This window comes from Neovison vison, chromosome 3, assembly GCF_020171115.1.
Source record: "Neovison vison isolate M4711 chromosome 3, ASM_NN_V1, whole genome shotgun sequence".
NCBI classification, from domain to species: Eukaryota; Metazoa; Chordata; class Mammalia; order Carnivora; family Mustelidae; genus Neogale; species Neogale vison.
The window spans coordinates 232575738-232595994 of NC_058093.1; the positions used below are offsets into that span (position 1 = coordinate 232575738).

General features: G+C 42.6%; 1 protein-coding gene and 1 pseudogene across 1 annotated transcript in view; one reads left to right on the forward strand and one right to left on the reverse strand.

Moving 5' to 3' along the window:
- Positions 1–962: 962 nt before the first annotated feature.
- The window catches only part of TRAFD1 (TRAF-type zinc finger domain containing 1), a 31152-nt gene continuing 11857 nt past the window's right edge, over positions 963–20257 (reverse strand). Inside the window, exons 5-12 of the mRNA XM_044244251.1 lie at positions 18173–18578; positions 16898–17104; positions 6777–6853; positions 4781–5011; positions 3415–3535; positions 2411–2750; positions 2087–2159; positions 963–1886 (exon numbers count right to left, since the gene is read on the reverse strand). Of these exons, the coding sequence (XP_044100186.1) occupies positions 1827–1886; positions 2087–2159; positions 2411–2750; positions 3415–3535; positions 4781–5011; positions 6777–6853; positions 16898–17104; positions 18173–18578 (1515 nt within the window). The 3' untranslated portion in view covers positions 963–1826. The remainder of the gene's footprint in view (positions 1887–2086; positions 2160–2410; positions 2751–3414; positions 3536–4780; positions 5012–6776; positions 6854–16897; positions 17105–18172; positions 18579–20257) is intronic.
- Positions 6635–6785, forward strand: LOC122903728 (annotated as a pseudogene).

A 20257-nucleotide genomic window follows, 5' to 3' on the forward strand; every position in this document is an offset into this window, starting at 1 on the left:
TGTGTATGAAATAAAGAAAAGAAAGAAAATCTTCTATTTCAAAAAGTGTACCCATTATGAAACATTCAGGAACTATAGATTACTAAAGAAAGTAAAACAAACAAAAAAATTATTATTTTACTGAACATCTAATCCAACCAAAGGGAAGGAAAACAAGTTTATCTCCATCCCCAAACACTAAAATTATGGGTGACAAGCCCCAAAGCCCTCTCTGCCCCAGAGGATCCTTCCTCACACCTCTAAGTCCCAGGGGGATTTTCAGTCATGCCAGGAGTGGCCCAAGTCTCTCAGTTTGGGGGGATTCTTTCACCAAAGGCAAGAAGGTATTTATGAGCTGACTGCTAATTTTTATTCAGGTAAAATTTTGACATAAAGCATACCAAAAAACCCTATACTTATATATTCTTTTCTCCGGTCTTACTTTTATTCTCATTATGGCCCAGACCTGGATGGGAATCCTGGCTCCGCCATGAATTACCTGCGTAGCCTTCTGCAAATCGCTCCTTTCCACTGATGAAATGAGGCAATTCTTCCCTCTTTTCCCACTGCCACAAGGTTGTCAGGAGAAAAGCAAATGAGCTCAACATAACCTAAAGTCCTGTACTAAGGGGTAATGAATAATTCTGCTAAGGCTCAACCACTCTCAGGACCGAGGCTTTTAAAATATCTGCCTTTCTCTGCTCAGTTGGAGGCAGTCCCACCTCCACCCCAAATCACCACCAGAGCTCCAACAGCCATCCACTTCCTCAAAATCCAATAGAATTCTATTATCTTGAATGTCTGGCACTAAAAAGAAGCTCATGCTGCAACTACCAGGGTTTCAGGGAGAATTGGGCGGTGGGGAGCCTAGTCCTGCTCACCTTCCACCATACTTCGGGGACAATTTCAACTCCAGCCCACTCTGTCTTCTCTAAGGTCTCCAAAGAGTGCAAAGGAGAAGGAACCACAAGACTCAGCTGAACTCCAAGTACAAACTTTATTTCTATTACAAGTATGTTAGTAGTAGTAGTAGTAGTAGTAGTAGTAGTAGTGAAATAAAAAGAGGGGATGGGGGCTCTGATACTTGGTTTTCAGAGCAAGCCATGAACTTGGGCCTCAGTCCTGATCCAAGCAGAGCCCAGCACGGCTCTGGTGGCAACAGGGAGTCCCCAGCCTTCTCCATCAGAAGACAGTAGAGACAAAGGAGCCATGCTCCCCACCAGAAACAGAAGGCAGTTACACCAAATGCCAAAGAAGCAGATTAAAACAAAGCCTCTAGAGCACTCACCTCTAGCTCCAATCATCTCCAAAGCTTTGTTCCTAACATATATTGCAACTGGCCTGAACACTTTACCAGAGTGCCTCCATACACACAAGAGGCCCAACTTCTAGAGTGGGGAGGGACAGTACACAGGAGAGGGTACCTAAAAGTTCCCAAATTGAGGCCCCAACAGAGAAGAGAATCACTTCACTGGTGAGTACCAGGTTTCCAGAACCCTCTCTCTCTCCTCTTCCCACCAGGACTACACAGCACCAAGAAGCAGTGGCAATAGTATGTCCAAAGATGGAGTCCTGGTGGGCTGAGAGGCCATAAATCGTATTCCTGCACAACCAAAAGGCAGTAGCTGAAGGTGAAACATTTCTCAACAGCCTCCCTGCTAACCCTCCCCCAAACCCTCAAACTCCCACAGCACAATCTCAAAAGACACAAAATGGCCATAACCTAGAAAAAGTTAAAATCTGTAAAATCTCCCCTGCCCACAGAGCCCAAGAGGTGGGGCCTGAACCATGGCAAGTGCTGCTGTGCAGAGAAGATGGAACCACCGTGCAGGTTCTTGGAGACACCATTACTCTTCTTCCTCTTCCTCCTCTGCATCCCCAGCTCCTTGTTGCTTGGGGGGTTTTGCCTGTTGAACAAGAGAACACAATCGAAGTAGAAAGGAGGAAGTAAAAAAGCAGTCATCCTCCTTTAGAGACCTAGAAATGTCCAACTTCCATGGAAACCTCATCCATTGCCTGACGCCCACCTCTTCTGACTCCAAGAACCATACCGGTCCCACCCATTTGGGAGTCCTCACTGAGCATCACTGACTGGATCCCCAATTACCTTTGCAGTTCTGTTTCGGTAGTTAGCAGCTGTGGAGGTGACCCGCGAGTTCCTGCCACCTTCACTCCTACCACTGAAAGAGAAGGATTGGAAACTAGTTTCTGAGATTATCGCTGAACGGAAGTCAGAAACTCAGAACAGAAACCACTGGAACCAGACAAAAGCAACTTTCCGCCAGCAGACAAAACAAATGAACAATGAAAAACCCACAGAAAACAAAAGAATGCTTTGGAATCAGGTCACAATACACACAAAGTCCATTTTCCCACATAGTGTCCATTTTGAGCTACTCCCAAGCTGCACTCCCGGGCTACTGATTCTTACCTTACTCCATATCTCCCTGAAGGCCCACGAGAGAAGGTGGGTACAAGGTTTTCTGGGTAGAGATTTCGCACTGGGTGAATCACTGGAACGTGTCCGCTGGCCATAGCTGCATTATGGCTGTTTCGATTGCGTGCCCGGCCATCCTGGCTGTCTAAGTTGTTGAGCTTCAGTATTCGAGGAGGGCTAGGCTGGCACCCAGGTCTGGGGCCTGATGTAGATGTTGACAGTCGGTTACAAGTTGCTGTCATATTGTTAATGGGTCTATTGGGGGGAAGAGGGTAGGTGGGCCCTTTAGCTGTTTCCTGCTTGATATCATCCATGTAACCAGAAGACAAGTCTCCTGAGAAGAGAAAAAAGCACTAGCTTTAGAGAAAAATCTGCTCTTGCTATTAGTGCTGGATCTGGGGCAGGAATAATAGGATTCAGGGTAAAAGACTGCCTTACTATTGAAACCCACATCTCCAGGGCAAGGTTGGGAACACCTTGTCCAAACTTATTACCTGAGTCCTCAAATACAGTCTCCTAAGTACTGAACAACGATGTGCCAGCAAATCTCGAAAAATAATTTCTAATTGGCTTTGTAGTGGTTAGGTTGCAAAAACAGCTTACCTGCCTATTTGTGAGGCTTCTAAATAATATTACTAATAAATTTGAGTACCCTAAAACATAGTTCAACTAGAAGCAGGGACCCAGGACAGACATAATAAGGTCTGAAAATTATCTCAGAATTAGGCACTGACTGCACAGATAAGAGACCTGCAGCTGAATAAGCACTGACAAGCAGGTCTCATGGCTGTCCCCAAAGCCATTACCCTATAATACTCTCCAGACAGCTTAGTCTAACATGGGACCACAAGTAGCCTCAAAAGTGTCCCCAATGAGATCGTACTGTGCTTGGTAATTCAGAATTCAGGTAACCCCCAAGTTAGAGTAGCAGATGAGAAGTGGTAAGCAGGCCTGAGCCAGCAGCAGACCTGTGGCCTTGGCTCAGCCCTGGCTAATACCCTGGTGTCTGACACGCCTCTTGGGCAGCTCTGGTGAGGTCTCTGGAGGCTGGAAATCCTGTCTAGGAATCCCCTCTGTCACATGGTTGTTTGCTGTAGCTGGGCGTTGGTCACACTGGTCCTAACAAGAAAAACGAGAATTAGTTCCTTAGGATTGAGTTATTCCTATGAATAACTATGCAAGGGAGCAGCTGGAGGAAAGGAAGGAACAGCAGGCTGGGTAAACAGACCTTATGGGGAGAGGGAGGAGACAGACATGACTTTGACCACCACTGTCAGGAAGGGCCTGGGACTAAGACGAAACACATATGGAATGGCACAGTCATTCCTGTTAGTGCCTAAGCCACTGAAAGAAGCACTCTGACTGTGCCAGGAAGAAGGAAGGGCTGGTTAAGAACCCAGAAAAGGATGTCAATGCTTTAATGACAGCATTTGCACGGTTGCTAATTTCATAGTCTCCCCTCAGAGATAACAAGCAGCTACTTGTCTACCGCTTGATCCAAAAGCAGAATTCTTACAGAAATGAAATGTGTGATGTTCTAGCAAGAGGTATATGGGATCAACTACAGAAAAGACTCTGAACATACCCTCATACTCTGAACATAGCTCCTCATAACAAACAAGACTAGGCAGAAAATTTATTTTTTTTACCAACAGGTTGGAATCCTAGACTGCATAGCTAAAAAGGAACTTCAGACCATCTAATCTAACTCCTTCATTTATGGATATCCCCAGTGAGGGGACAGGACCTATCTGTAAAGGTAAAGCCAGAACCAGATTTCTAGGTATCCTGGAATGCAGGACTCAAATGCCACCAGAATAGGAAGAACTGCCTGGTCAAAAATATAATGTTTGTTAGTGACCTCAGGGAAACTCATCAAAATCCTTTTGGCAGGGGGTGTCTGGGTGGCTCAGTCAGTTAAGAGTCTAACTTTTGGTTTTGACTCAGGTCATGATCTCAGGGTTGTGAGATCGAGCCCTAATTCAGGCTCCGCGCTGAGGGTGGAGCCTGCTTAAGATTCTCTTTCTGCTCCTCCTCCCCTCCCCTCTCACACATGCTCTCCCACCCTCTAAAATGATAAAAATAAAAATAAAAACAAGTCCCTTTGCCAGGTCCTGGATGCCTGCTTAAATGGAGTCCTGGCTACTTGGTCCTCAGCTAATGACATTTCGTTGACTGAGGCAGAGAAAGCCTAAAAGCCTTAAGCAGTATACACCTCAGTCCACAAAACAGGGCATGGCTAGTAGCCAGGTCAGGTATGCATGAAACTTAAAAGCTAAAGAAGCATTTTCAGTTCTGAAAGTCTTAGGTTCATTCAGAGGATCTGCATGGAATAAAGCAGACTGGTCCTCTGCGGACTCTTACCTGGTGATGGAAAAGCACCTCCTCCTCCAGCTGTACCCCACAGAATTCACATGGGATGATGATGCTATCCTCCACAGGGGGTGAATTGCTCAGGCCCATCAAAGAATCTAACTGGTTACTCGCAGCCTGCTGCAAAAACTTTTGGAAGATGACATCAGGGTCCTCCACCCCTTTGGGGGAAGTGCTGCCCACACTACGTGCAGGTAAGGCACAGGAAGGATTACAGCTTGTCTGTCAAAAAAAAAAGTTTAAAAAAAAAAAAAAAGAGGCAGGCGTTAAGGAAAACACTACATTCCCATTGTTTAAAAGTCACAAATGTTAATAATCCTTAATAATGGGGAGACAGACTATACAGCGTTAGGGCAAACAGAACACTCTACTTTTTTTTTTTCCCAATTTATTTATTTTCAGAAAAACAGTATTCATTATTTTTTCACCACACCCAGTGCTCCATGCAAGCCGTGCCCTCTATAATACCCACCACCTGGTACCCCAACCTCCCACCCCCCCGCCACTTCAAACCCCTCAGACTGTTTTTCACCCTACTTTTATTTTAAACACTGTTTTAAATTTTTTTTCCTGTGTTCATGTGATTATGATTTCTTTAAGGATTTTATTTTTAAGTAATCTCACCCAACATGGGGATGGAACTTAGAACCCTGAGATCAAGAGTCACAGTCTCTACCAACGAAGCCAGACAGAAGCCCCTGTGATTATTCTTCTTAAATTGTGAAGATTCTAATTCTTCCCATAGCCACTAAGTAAAAGGAGGCTGTTATCCCTATTAATAGGTTTTCTTATGCTGTTCCAAAACCAAAAAAGTAAATATATTCAAATACTGTATTATTCCACTTAGGGGGAAATGTATGTCCCACCCAGAGCACAGGGATTATTTAATAGTTCTAGAAATGCCACAGGAGGCCAAACCAAACCAGAGAGCAACAGAGTTGAGGGGGAAAAGTGGTTCCCTCCACCAGGTAATCCTCAAACACGAAGGCTATTCTCTTATCATTCCTAAATGCCTCGAGAATTTTCAATCATTCAAAAAGCATAGGACACCTTTTATATACCATGTACTGAGAGATTCAGTAGCTAGGAAAACAGAACCTTCTCAAGGAACTCAGCCTGGTGGTGCAGACCAACAGGGGAGACCACACCATGGAGTGATAGGCTAAAAGAAGTGGGCACAGGACTTTTGAGGAGGACACAAGTGGGACCTCTGACCTTGTCTTCAGAAGATCCCTTAGGATGGTTTCCTGAAAGTCACGTCAGAACCAAGTCTACAAGTAAGGGTCTGTGCTGTAGGGTGTTAAGGAAGCAGGGGTGGATGGCCACACATCTTGTAGGCAGAAAAAGTAAACTGCAAAAAAGATCCTTAACCCTTCCAGGGAACTGCAAGGACTTCAGTACATCTCCGATAAATCAAAATGGGGCATGACAGGACACCAGAATAAGCTGGTCGGTGGAGATGTACACTAGTCACCATAGTATGGGGAGAGCAAGGGGGCCTGCTGCAATGAACATTACTTTTTTACAAGACGGAACAAGGCTGAGTTCTCGTACCCTTAGGTCACACATAGTAAGAAACACAGTTGCGGGACGCCTGGGTGGCTCAGTTGGTTAAGCAGCTGCCTTCGGCTCGGGTCATGATCCCAGCGTCCTGGGATCGAGTCCCACATCGGGCTCCTTGCTTGGCAGGGAGCCTGCTCCTCCCTCTGCCTCTGCCTGCCATTCTGTCTGCCTGTGCTCGCTCTCTCTCCCTCTCTCTCTCTGACAAATAAATAAAATCTTAAAAAAAAAAAAAAGAAACACAGTTGCTACCTCCTTCCACAGGTGTATTAAAATAGTGGCTCAAGCTTTGCGCAGTGGCAGTATCGTAGCCAATGAGGTTTATCCGAGGCACGATTATTGCTAATTGAAAATAGTGGCTCAAAAACTCACGTGGCCTATAGCACCAACTAGTGCCTGCACACATTCCTCACATAATTAAACACACCTGATGGTCAATCAGCAGTTCCTCTGGGTAGAGCTCCTCACAAAATTCACAAGGCAACATGGTCTGGTCAGCTGCACCTAGGTATCAGACCATACAGTCAGACTCAATGAACAAAAACAAACTTGATTTCATCTTTTATCCCACTTGTAAGGTTTTATATAAAAGTCAGACTTCCTTTGACTTTTCTTAGATGTAGCAACTTGTGGGACTGCAAATCCTCCAAAAGGAGCCTTCTAAGAGAAACTCTAAAGAAAACTTCCAGTATGAAAAAAGAAATTTACACGTCACCATTTCCTGAGCAAAGTAAAGTAGTAGCTTAACCACTACCCTAATTAAGAATGTAAATGTGTACTAACCCCAGGCACTAATCTAAAAACTTCTGTACATTATTTCCATCCTCAGAGAAACTTATTAAGAGAGCCTCCATTACCCTCATTTTATAGATCAAGAAGTTGAGGCTCACTTATGACTGGTAGACAGATATCCTTAAAAACTCTCCCAGTACAAAATACCAAGAAAAACACAAAACAAAAGTAATATATGAGAACAAATAAATTAAGAGTAGTTTTAAATTAAGGATTCCCCAAAGAGCCGCCTCAGTAAGACTGCTAAACAACTAGAGGGTAAACAACGAGAAGAGTTAAGAAAACTCGCCTACCTAGGTCTTCACTCTGGATAGGAGGAAAAAGTTGTTACCGTGGAAGAGTAGCTAGAGTTTGACCTTTACACAGGTTTGAGTATCGAACTTACATTTTTACATAAGTTTAATTTTTTATATAAATTCATGTTTATAATTTTTAAAAGTCCAAGCCAACCAAAAATTCCATTTAAAATTATCCCAAGGGCACCTGGTGCAGTGCAGTCTGTTGGGTGTCCGACTCTTGGTTTCAGCTCAGGTCGTACACGATCAGAGGGTTGCGAATGATCTCAGGGTCGTGAAATGGAGCCCGTATCAGGCTCAGCACTCAGCCCAGTGTCTGCTTAAGATTCTTCCCTCTCTGGCCCCTCTGCCATATCTCTACCTGCCCCCACCAACCGGCTCACTTAAATAAGTCTTTTAAAAACTTAGAAAATAAAATTCTCCCAGTCAGGAGTATCCCTACATACCTACCAGAAGCATATATAAATACTCTAAGGAACACATCAGAAGTTTAATGTTAAAACACACACAGAGTGGGCAGTAGGATTTGGGTGTCCGACTCTTGGTTTTGGCTCAGATTATGATCTCTTAGGTCATGAGATCAAGCCCTGCATTAGGCTCTCAGCTCAGCCAAGAGTCAGCTTGGGAGTGAGGCTCTCTCTTTCCCCACCCCTTTCAGCCCCTCCCTGCCACTTACATGCTCTCTAAAATAAGTGTTAAAAAAAATATTAAAAACAGGGGCACCTGAGTGGTTTAGTTGGATAAGCATCTGCCTTCAGCTCAGGTCATGATCTCAGGATCGTAGAATCCAGCCCTACATCAGGCTCCTTGCTCAGCAGGGAGTCTGCTTCTCCCTCTTCCTCTCCCCCTCTTCCCTCCTTGTGCTCACAGGCACTTTCCCTCTCAAATAAAATCTTTAAGAAAAAAGTTGAAAACAAAAACCCACATATGCAGGAAGCAGCAAGCCACCATAACAGTCAGCAGAAACCAAACAGCAAAAAAGATTTTAGATATATTTCCATACACTACAGAAAAATAAGTATATCTAAAATCTTTAAAGACATGTTTAAAAAGGAATTGGAATATGACTACCCCAGATTTAAAAAAAAAAAAAAAAAAAAAAAGCCTTTTGTAAGATCAGGTCATGATCCCAGGGTCCTAGGATCAAGTCCCACATTGGGCTCCTTGCTCAGCAGGGAGCCTGCTTCTCCCTCTGCCTGCTGCTCCCCCTGCTTGTGCATGCTGACAAATAAATAAAACCTTAAAAAAAAAAAAAAAGGATTTGAGAGAAGAGAGTGCACATAAGCACATGAGCAGGGGCAGAGGGAGAGACTCTTCAAGCAGCCTTCCTCCTGAGCATGGAGCCCACACAGGGCTCAATTTCATGACCCATGAGATAGTGACCTAAGCCAAAACCAACGTCAGTGGCTCAACCAACTCAGCTACGCAGGCGCTCCTATGAAGGATTATTTAAGGGGTGCCTGGGTAGCTCAGCTGGTTAAAGCATCTGTGTTCAGCTCAGGTCATGATCTCAGGGTCTTGGGATCAAGCCCCAAATCGGGCTCCTTGCTCATCGAGGAGTCCACTTCTCCCTCTGCCGTCCCCCTGCTCATGTTCTCTCTCTTTCAAATAAATAAGTAAAATCTTGAAAAAAAAAAAATTTAAAACATGATGCACACTGAGAAAAAAAAAAAAACAATCAAATAGAACTACAATAAGTGGAAACTTATCACTGAAGTGAAAACCTCAATGGATATATTGAATAATAGATTAGAAAATGACAATTCAATTACCCAGAATTCACCCCAGAGGAAAATGCAATGGAAAATATAAGAAACAGAGGATAAAGCAAAATCTAACACATATAGGAGAAGCCTGGGTGGCTGGCTCAGTTGTTTAGTGTTAGACTCTTGATTTTGGCTCAAGTCCTAATCTCAAGGTTATGAGATCAAGTCCTGCATCAGGCTCGGTGCTCACTGGGGAGTTTGAGATTCTCTGTTCCTCTACCCCTCCAGTCCCCCCCACCCCCACCACCAGTTGCACTTACACCCACTCACACTCTCTCAAACAAACAAAATCTTTAAAAACAAAAAAACTACAAAGCATGCAAGACAGGGGCACCTGGGTGGCTCAGTTGGTTAGGCATCTGCCTTCAGCTCAGGTCATGATCTCAGGGTCCTGGGATTGAGCCCTATTCTGGGATCCCTACTCAGCAGGGAGTCAGCTGCTCTCTCCCCCTCTGCCCCTCCCTCCATGCCCCCCCCAAACCAGCTCATTCTCTCTCAAATAATTTTTTTTTTTTTAAAGACTTTATTTGACAGAGATCACAAACAAGTAGGCAGAGAGGCAAGCAGAGAGAGATGGGGAAGCAGGCTCCGTACCAAGCAGAGAGCCTGATGCGGGGCTCGATCCCAAAATCCTGGGACCATGACCCGAGCCGAAGGCAGAGGATTTAACCCACTGAGCCACCCAGGGGCCCCACACATAAAATCTTAAAGAAAAAATTAAAAAAGAAAAACAAGCAATAATCAAAGAAATAATGATGACGTTTTCGATATAGACGAAAAATACTAAATTTACAAATCAGGAAAGCCACCCAGGGGCCCCGCAAATAAAATCTTAAAGAAAAAATTAAAAAAGGAAAACAAGCAATAATCAAAGAAATAATGATGACGTTTTCGATATAGACGAAAAATACTAAATTTACAAATCAGGAAAGCCAGCAAATCCCAAGAAATTTAAAGCCAGAGAAATCACAGGGAAACGGTCTTTGCTTTCAAAGACAAAAAGATCTTAAAATCAGCCAAAGGGAAAAGACAAAGTACCTATAGAGAAATAACAACACTAACAGAGGACATCTCTATAGCCAAAAATCAGAGTATCTTCAAAGAACTAAGACAAAATAATCACCAATATTGACCTGTGTGACACAGAAACTACCACATAAGAAAAAGTAAGATTTTCAGACTAAAACAGAGAATTTACAATCAACAGATACTTTCAACAGAACTTCCAAAGAATATACCTTAGGAAGAACTTTATCCTAGAAAGAAGTTCTGGGAAACAAAGAAGAATGGGTGAGCAAAGAAAACAGTAAACACATAAAATAAATACAATGACAACTATCATATGATCTCCCAGATATGAGGAAGTGGTGATGCAACATGGGGCTTAAGTGGGTAGGAGAAGAATCCATGAAACAAGATGGGATAGGGAGGGAGACAAACCATAAGTGACTCTTAATCTCACGAAACAAACTGTGGGTTGCTGGGGAGAGGGGGGTTGGGAGAAGGGGGGTAGGGTTATGGACATTGGGGAGGCTATGTGCTTTTGGGTAAATTGGAAGGGGAGGTGAACCATGAGAGACTATGGACTCTGAAAAACAATCTGAGGGGTTTGAAGTGGCGGGGTGGGAGTTGGGGTACCAGGTGGTGGGTATTATAGAGGGCACAGCTTGCATGGAGCACTGGGTGTGGTGAAAAAATAATGAATACTGTTTTTCTGAAAATAAATAAATTGAAAAGAAAAAAAAAAGGAGAAAAAAACAACAACAACAAAAAGTAAATACAATGAGTATATAAAACAAGAAATACCTCTATCATGGTGCTAAAAAGAAAACAAGTGAGAACACTAACTTACCACATTAGTAGTTTTCAAGTCTTAAAGGAAAGATGCTAATTCTAAAGTTCCTGTATCGATTGGGATAAGTATGATAAGGTTAATTTTAGTCTTTGTTAAATTATACAAAGATGATGAAATTTCTAGGGCAACCATCACAAGAACAGGGACAGAGAATATAAATTCCAAACCAGTAGAGAGGAAAAATGGAGTGAAACAAACAAACCAAACTTAATAAAACAATCCAAGGTATGATCAAGAAAGGAGAAAATAAAGGAAACTACATGGAACCCAGTCTTCACCAGTCACTACTATGCTACTGCAATTTTACTTTCTTTAGTATCATGAAAGTCAAGTCTGAAAGGGTGATAAGGAGACTCACATTAAAGACTCTGGAAATGCTTTCTTTGGGGCTAGTGCATTTTCCAAAGGGAAAGAAGCAGGAACTATTAGGTAAAAAACAGATCCAAGGTATTAAAGGGGAGAATCCGCCTACCAACATTCCATAAAGGGTTACCAACCTAGACATAAAAGAATTCAAAGCCAAACATTACATTGACAAGCCTTGTTCTGCTCTCCAAAATGCAGGAAGTCTAATAAACCAGCTTTTAAACAATCTCATCATATTACATATTCACATCCTTTTCTGTCCAAAAAAATATAAGGCTACCTAATTACCTGCTGAAGTGGTAACATCTGGGGAGAAACAGGAGACTTATCCGTGGGTGAGGAAGAGACTTGTGCTTTCTTTTACTCTTTTACAATCTTAATTTTTTTTTATGATTTTTACCTCTTTTTTCTTTAATAAATTTGGATATAACTTAAATACCATATAATTCACCTATTTAATTTGTACACAATCATTTTTATTACAGATGCAAACTTTTTTTTTTTTTTAAGATTTAATTTATTTATTTGAGAGTGAGCAAGAGTACACAAGCACCAGGAGCAGAAGAGGGCAACAGAGAAGCTGAGCAGGGAGCCTGGCACGGGGCTCAATCCCAGGATCCCGGGACCATGACCCAAGCCAAAGGCAGACACTTAACCCACTGAGCCACCCAGAGGCCCCGCAAATTGTTTATAAATATCCTCTACTCCGGGTGCCTGGGTGGCTCAATGGGTTAAGCCTCTGCCTTCGGCTCAGGTCATGATTAGGGTCCTGGGATCCAGCCCCGCATAGGGCTCTCTGCTCAGCAGGGGGCCTGTTAACCACCCCCCGCCCCCTCCCCCCCCCCCGTCTGCCTCTCTGCCTACTTGTGATCTTTCTGTCAAATAGATAAATAAAATCTTTTTTTTTTTTAAGATTTTATTTATTTGACAGAGATCACAAGTAGGCAGAGAGGCAGGCAGAGAGAGAGGGAGGAAGCAGGCTCCCTGCTGAGCAGAGCCCGATGTGGGGCTCGATCCCAGGACCCTGAGATCATGACCTGAGCTGAAGGCAGAGGCTTTAACCCACTGAGCCACCCAGGCGCCCCGATAAATAAAATCTTTAAAAATAAATAAATAAATATCCTCTACTCAAAGGGATGGAAAGTACAGCTCAGGAAATATACATAGTAACACTGCAATACATTTATTATGGTAAGCATTTCATAACGTATATAATTGTTGCACCACTATGCTGTACACCTGAAACAAATTTAATATGTCAACTATACTTCAACTAAAAAAAAAACCAAAAAAAAAACCAAACAAAACGGGGCGCCTGGGTAGCTCAGTGAGTTAAGGCCTCTGCCTTCGGCTCAGGTCGTGGCTCCTCGGTCCTGGTCACGTGGACCTGGGATCAAGCCCCACATGGGGCTCTCTGCTGAGCAGAGAGTCCGCTTCTCTCTCTCTCTGCCTGCCTCTCTGCCTACCTGTGATCTCTGTCTGTCAAATAAGTAAATAAATAATAAAAATTTAAAAATAAAAATAAATTAATTTTTTTAAAAAACCCTCTACAAAACAAAAAGCATTTTCTTTTTTTTTTTTTTTAAAGATTTTATTTATTTATTTGACAGAGAGAAATCACAAGTAGACAGAGAGAAATCACAAGTAGATGGAGAGGCAGGCAGAGAGAGAGAGGGAAGCAGGCTCCCTGCTGAGCAGAGAGCCTGATGCGGGACTCGATCCCAAGACCCTGAGATCATGACCTGAGCCGAAGGCAGCGGCTTAACCCACTGAGCCACCCAGGCGCCCCCAAAAAGCATTTTCTTAAGAAAATATAGCCTAAAAGAGTGTTTGTTTGTTTGTTTTTTAATTTTTTTTTTAAGATTTTATTTATTTATTTGACAGACAGAGATCACAAGCAGACAGAGAGGCAGGCAGAGAGAGAGGAGGAAGCAGGCTCCCTGCTGAGCAGAGAGCCCCATGCGGGGCTCGATCCCAGGACCCTGGGACCATGACCTGAGCCGAGGGCAGAGGCTTTAACCCACTGAGCCACCCAGGTGCCCCTAAAAGAGTGTTTTTTAAACCAATAGGGACATAATCCTCTCAGGAGCCACAGACTCTTTATTCAGTCTTTGAATTAACATGTTAACCAGCTACAGTCTAGAGTAGATTCTAGAAACAAAACATTTGGAGCACCTGACTAGCTCAACTGGTTAAGCAAACTGACTCTTGGTTTTGGCTCAGATCATGATCTCAAGGTTGTGAGATTGAGTCCCTCATCCAGCTCTGTGCTAGGTGGGACCTACTTAAGATTCTCTCCCTCTCCATCTGTCCCTCCCACACCACTCTCAAAAACAAAAACATTTTACATGTATACTTACTATTTTTCACATTAATATAACTTATAATTAAGAAAATACATTTTTAGGGGCACCTGGGTGGCTCAATGGGTTAAGCCGCTGCCTTCGGCTCAGGTCATGATCTCAGGGTCCTGGGATCGAGCCCCGCATCGGGCTCTCTGTTCAGCAGGGAGCCTGCTTCCCTCTCTCTCTCTGCCTGCCTCTCTGCCTACTTGTGATCTTTCTCTGTCAAATAAATAAATAAAATCTTTAAAAAAAAAAGAAAAGAAAAGAAAATACATTTTTAGGGGCGCCTGGGTGGCTCAGTGGGTTAAAGCCTCTGCCTTCAGCTCAGGTCATGATCCCAGGGTCGTGGGATCGAGCCCCGCATCGGGCTCTCTGCTCAGCAGGGAGCCTGCCTCCCCCTATGTCTCTGCCTGCCTCTGCCTACTTGTGATCTGTCAAATAAATAAATAAAATTTAAAAAAAAAAAAAAAGAAAATACATTTTTAAAAGATTTTATTTGACAGAGAGAGATCACAAGAAGGCAGAGAGGCAGGCAGAGAGAAAGGGGGAAGCAGGCTCCCTGCTGAGCAGAGAGTCCAAAGCTGGGCTCAATCCCAGGACCCTGAGATCATGACCTGAGCCAAAGGCAGAGGCTTAACCCACTGAGCCACCCAGGCGCCCCAGAAAACACATTTTTAAAAAGGCAAAGTGTCATTAACTATCCAAGTTTCTATGAATACTACCATTTACCTCTTTTAAGCAAGCTGTTTAACACTCTTACCATTTACCTCTTTTAACTAGGACCAATTCTATTTTATCTAAATCAATAAAACATTAAGAGTTATCCTACTGTTTTTGCAGTCATTTTTTTCACTTAATGACAAAGAAAACTCACAGCTGGGAGCCTGGGAGGCTCAGTCAGTGACACATCTGTCTTTGGCTTGGGTCATGATCCCAGGGTCCTGGTATCAAGGCTCACATCTGGCTCCCTGCTCATCAGAGAGTCTGCCTCTCCCTCTTTCGCTGCCCCTCCCTACTGCACATGCTTGCTCTCTCTCATATAAACAAAATCCAAAGAAAGAAAGACTGACTCAGCTGACAGCTGCTTAAGTTTAGGTCCCAAAAACCTCTTACAACTACAGTATTTTATTTTTTAAAAAGGGGGGGGGCACCTGGGTGGCTCAGTGGGTTAAGCCTCTGCCTTCGGCTCAGGTCATGATCCCGGGGTCCTGGGATAGAGCCCCCGAACCGGGCTCTCTGCTCAGCAGGGAGCCTGCTTCCCTCTCTGTCTCTGCCTCCCTCTCTGCCTACTTGTGACCTCGGTCTGTCAAATACATAAATAAAATCTTTATAAGAAATAAAATAAAATAATAAAAAGATTTTATTTATTAGAGAGAGAGGAGAGAAAGGGAGCATGAGCTGGGGTGGGGGAGAGGCAGAGGGAGAAGCAGGCTCCCCACTGAGCAGGAGTAAATCCTAATCCCAGGACCCTGAGATTATGACCTGAGCTGAAGGCAGACACTTAACCAACTGAGCCACCCAGGTGCCCTTCCAGCATTTTAAATATGTAGGACTTGCATCGCTCAAATATACTGTTCTCCAAACAAGAGACTCAAAGGGGTGGTTCACCAAATGCAATCCAACTTCTATTTTTAAAAACCTAGTTTTAATTCAGGAGTCTGATAATACCAAGAAGATTTAAGTTGTTTTTTTTCCTTTAAGATTTTATTTATTTGACAGAGAAAGACAGCGAAAGAGGGAACACAAGCAGAGGGAGAACCAGGCTACCTGCCTAGCACAGAGCCCAGTGCAGGGCTCGATCCACAGACCTGAGCCGAAGGCAGATGCTTAACAACTGGACCACCCTGGCGCCCCCCCCCTTTTAATTTGGTTTTTAGTCATTTCTACACCCAACATGGGGCTCAAACTCATGACCCTGAGATGAAAGGTCAGAGACAGGCAGCCAGCCAGGCTCCGCAGATAGTTTTTAAATGAGAGAGGGAGGGGAGCAAAGTTCTTTATAGAATAAATAATTCAGAACAAAGGATAAGAACAGAAAAATCACCAATGTACAATCACCAGTTATATCTGATTCAAGCAAGAAACATTAGTGGATACAAAAAGCTGCTAAATAAAAAAGACTATATGGGGCACGCCTGGGTGGCTCAGTGGGTTAAAGCCTCTGCCTTTGGCTCAGGTCATGATCTCAGGGTCCTGGAATGGAGTCCCGCATTGGGCTCTCAGCTCAGCAGGGAGCCTGCTTCCCCCTCTCTCTGCCTGCCTCTCTGCCTACTTGTGATCTCTCTCTGTCAAATAAATAAATAAAATCTTTAAAAAATAAAAATAAAAATAAAAAATAAAAAAGACTGTGTAAATATCTCATTCCTCCACAATCTCAAAATACAACCTGAATCTAGGTATTATAAAGGGAAAAGCTACCCATATAAGAGAGGTATCTGATAGATCTCATTTTAATGAATAGGATAAATTAACTTCTTAAGGACACATTACCAATGTAGGAATTCTGCCACAGCTATGTTACTTGAATCTAAACACAAGAAAACAGACAAATCTAAATTGAGAAAGAAATATTCTGCAAAACAACCATTCTGGACTCTTCAAAGTACCAATGTACAGAAAGGAAAAGAAAAGGGGGTTTGGGGAAGGGCCTAAATGAAATTAACCTAAAAAGAACTAAACACCATGTGTAATCCCAGATTTTGAAAACAAATAAGCTCCAATGGATATTGTGTAGAAGTAGGGAACTTTTGTTAAATTTCCTGAGAGTAATATGGGTGTTTTATTTATGTATAATACCCTTGTTCTTAAGATACATGCTAAAGTACTCAGGGATAAAATGTCATGTCTACAACTTATTCTCAAATAGTTTAGGGGAAGAAATAAAAATATATAAAATGGTAAATGGAAAATACTAAAATTGACAAATATAAACAAGGGGTATACAGACATTCACTCTACTAACATTAAAGAATAAAAAGTTGGGGAAAAAAAGAATAAAAAGTTGGGAAAAGCAAAACAAAAAAGGCAAATCTAATCTCATGAACAACTCTCGATTTTATATAAATTACATAGTGTAATAGTTAAAAAACCTGTAGCGACAGAAGCTAGTACAGAATAAACAAACCTACCCTTCATGTCATTGAGAGCACTGGAACCTTCAAGGGACTGGTCTGTACCACATACAGCCCTCCAGAAGTCCTGCTCTGCCACACTGCGGGCCTGCCCTTCATTTTGCAGACTTAGGGCCAACATGAAGTCCAAGTTTGCACTATCTTCACCACCCTCTTTTGGGGGCTGTCGGATTCTATTCCTTTCCTGCCTTTCTTGTTCTTCCACTGGAAGAAAAAATAAATAAATAACCAGTACTCAAGATACATTAGAGGGGTGCCTGGGTGGCTCAGTCAGTTAAGCAACTTCTGCTCAGATTCCAAACTCAGGGTCATGAGATCAAGCCCTGTGTCAAGCTCCATGCTCAACATGGAATCTGCTTGAAATTCTCTCTCATGGGGCACCTGGGTGGTTCAGTGGGTTCAAGCTTCTGCCTTCAGCTCAGGTCATGATCCCAGGGTCCTGGGATCGAGCCCTGCATTGGGCTCTCTGTTCAGCAGGGAGCCTGCTTACTCCTCTCTCTCTGCCTGCCTCTCTGCCTACTTGTGATCTGTCTGTCAAATAAAATCTTAAAAAAAAAAAATTCTCTCTCCCTCTGCCCATCCCACTCATGCGCACCCACATTTTAAAATAAATAAATCTTAAAAAAAAAAAATTAGAGATGCCGCTACCTCATGTCCATGCTTAGCAAATATTCAAGGTTTACAGGCATTGTGCAGGAACAAAAGAGGCTTGGTCCTCCTGTTCTCCTAGAACTCCAAACATCAAGTCTGTTGCAATAAAGTCTCCATTATTATTCTAATTATCTTATTAATAACCCAAATTATTGAGCTATAACTATGAGACAAGTACTGTGCTAAACATTTTTCATATATTTCTGCACTATAGCAAAATAGCTTGAAGCATGGAGCCAGATTGCCTGAATTCAAGTCCCAGCTCTACCCCTTACCTAAGAATGCCTGTGAGAACTAAATCATTTAATACATATTAAGAACTTTACGAATGCCTGAAGCACATACTATATACTCAGTAAATACTAGCTATTAACAGGATGTCACTGTCATCATCATCAACACTAGCTATAATCCAGTGGTAATCCAATAGCAAAGAGGTTATTTCCAATCTATAGTTAGGTGTATTAGAAAGCCTACCTAACTATAATCAGGTTTTATTACTAAAATCTATTTGCCCTCAAAAAAAAAATAAATAAATAAATCTATTTGCTCTCAAAGCCCTGTTCCCATTCGTCCTGAGATTTCATACCATTCCAGTTTTCTAATCCAAACACAACTCACACAGATTATTCTGAATTGGAAACTGGGCTGTCATGTTCCTTTGGTTGGAAGTTCTACTATGCAAAATGTCTGATTCAAAGGCTCTCAGAGGTCTTCGGGGTATCCTCATAGGGGGGTCCAGAGCCTCAATTTGCCTGAGGAGCTGGGATGCAATCCAGATGCCATCTTGACCCCAGGACTCATCATATGCATTAGGAGGCATGGCAACTTCATCTCTCTTTTCCTCCCCATCTCTTCCACAAACATCAGGATGAGTCTTCAGATCTTTCACCAGGACATTGCGCCCACAACTGCCACATAACTCCGTCCGGGCACCACAGTAATCTTCATGATCCTTCAGTTTGAGAACAGAAAGTTCCAAATCACAATGCTGGCAAAGGGCAAGCCGTAGAGGACACTCGGTCTCCTGTAACACAGAATAATAAAGCAGTTAATATGCTGATCTAAAAGAGGCTATGTTTTAGTACAGGGAAAGGAAAGCCAAAAATATTTATTTACTTCAGTATTCTCTTCCAAACCTAGCTTTGCCTGCCGTAGTTTTCTATGCATTTAAGAGTCACAGCTTCAGAGCGCCTGGGTAGCTCAGTGGGTTAAAGCCTCTGCCTTCAGCTCAGGTCATGACCTCAGGGTCCTAGGATTGAGCCCCGAATTGGGCTCTCTGCTCAGCAGGGAGCCTGCTCCCCCTACCCTCTCTCTGCCTGCCTTTCTGCCTACTTATGATCTCTGTCAAATAAATAAATAAATAAATAATCTTAAAAAAAAGTCACAGCTTCCCTCTGTCCCTGTCACCTGGTTCTACAAGAGGAAAGAAACTCTCAGAAGGAATCTACTCACTCAGCCACCCTATCATCATTTTGTGCACACATTACAAAGTAACCCAAGTAACCCAAAGCCAGCCCTTGCTCTTGGGCAAGAGCAAACAGCTAAACCACAGCAATTCAAGTACGTTTGTCAAAACTCCACCAGCCCAATTTCCCCTTACTACTCCAATCTGTCTTAAGTACCTGGTAATGAGGAATAGAGACTGTCCTTTATAAAGACACTGATATTTCTAATCTGCATATTTGTACATAGCACTGGCTTTGAACTGACCAAATAAACTAGGAATTACCAACAAAGACGACCCCAAGAGTATAAATACTCAGCAGATGAAGGATAAAACTTTTATAAAACTGGGACACCTGGGTGGCTCAGTTGGTTAAGCATCTGCCTTTGGCTTAGGTCACGATCCCAGGGTCCTACAATCGAGTCCCGCATGGGGCTCCTTGCTCAACAGAGAGTCTGCTTCTCTCTCTGCCTGCCCCTCCTCTCTCTGAGAAACAAACAAAATCTTAAAAAAAAATAAAAAAGGAAAGAAAAAATTTTGTATAAAACTTATTTTGGGGGCACCTGAGTGGCTCAGTGGGTTAAAGCCTCTGCCTTCGGCTCGGGTCATGATCCCAGGGTCCTGGGATTGAGCCCCAAGTCGGGCTCTCTGCTCCGAGGGGAGCCTGCTTCCTCTGCTCTCTTTGCCTGCTTCTCTGCCTACTTGTGATTTCTATCAAATAAATAAAATCTTTAAAAAAAAAAACTTACTTTGAAATTGTAACTAAAACACCAAAAAATTAAAAAGATATAAAATCATATGTACACATTCCAAACCTTGGAACTTCAACTCAGAACTTCAATGTAATATCACTTCAGAAGTTTAGATACTTTACAACCACTGTGCCAAAGAACAAGAATTTCTTTTCATACAAATTAAACCCAAGTTCTATCCTAAATGCTACTTTAAACACTTCTAGCATAATTTGTGTATGCATGAACTATCTCTTGTAGAAAGCACAAAAAATTATTAAGGAGGGCCTAGGTAAGAGGAATGGAAGAGACAATTTTTACATACCTGCTTTTGTGACTTTAAAATTACATACCAAGTGGCTATAATACTGATTCAGAAAGATTTCATTAGAAAAATGCCACTGATTTAAAATTACTCAACAACCAAAAAAAAAAAAGTACTCAGCCAAGAGTAAAATATTGCTGGCACATACCAGATAATGTAGTAAGTACTTTGTTAGCAACCCTAAAATGTGTTAATAACTCACC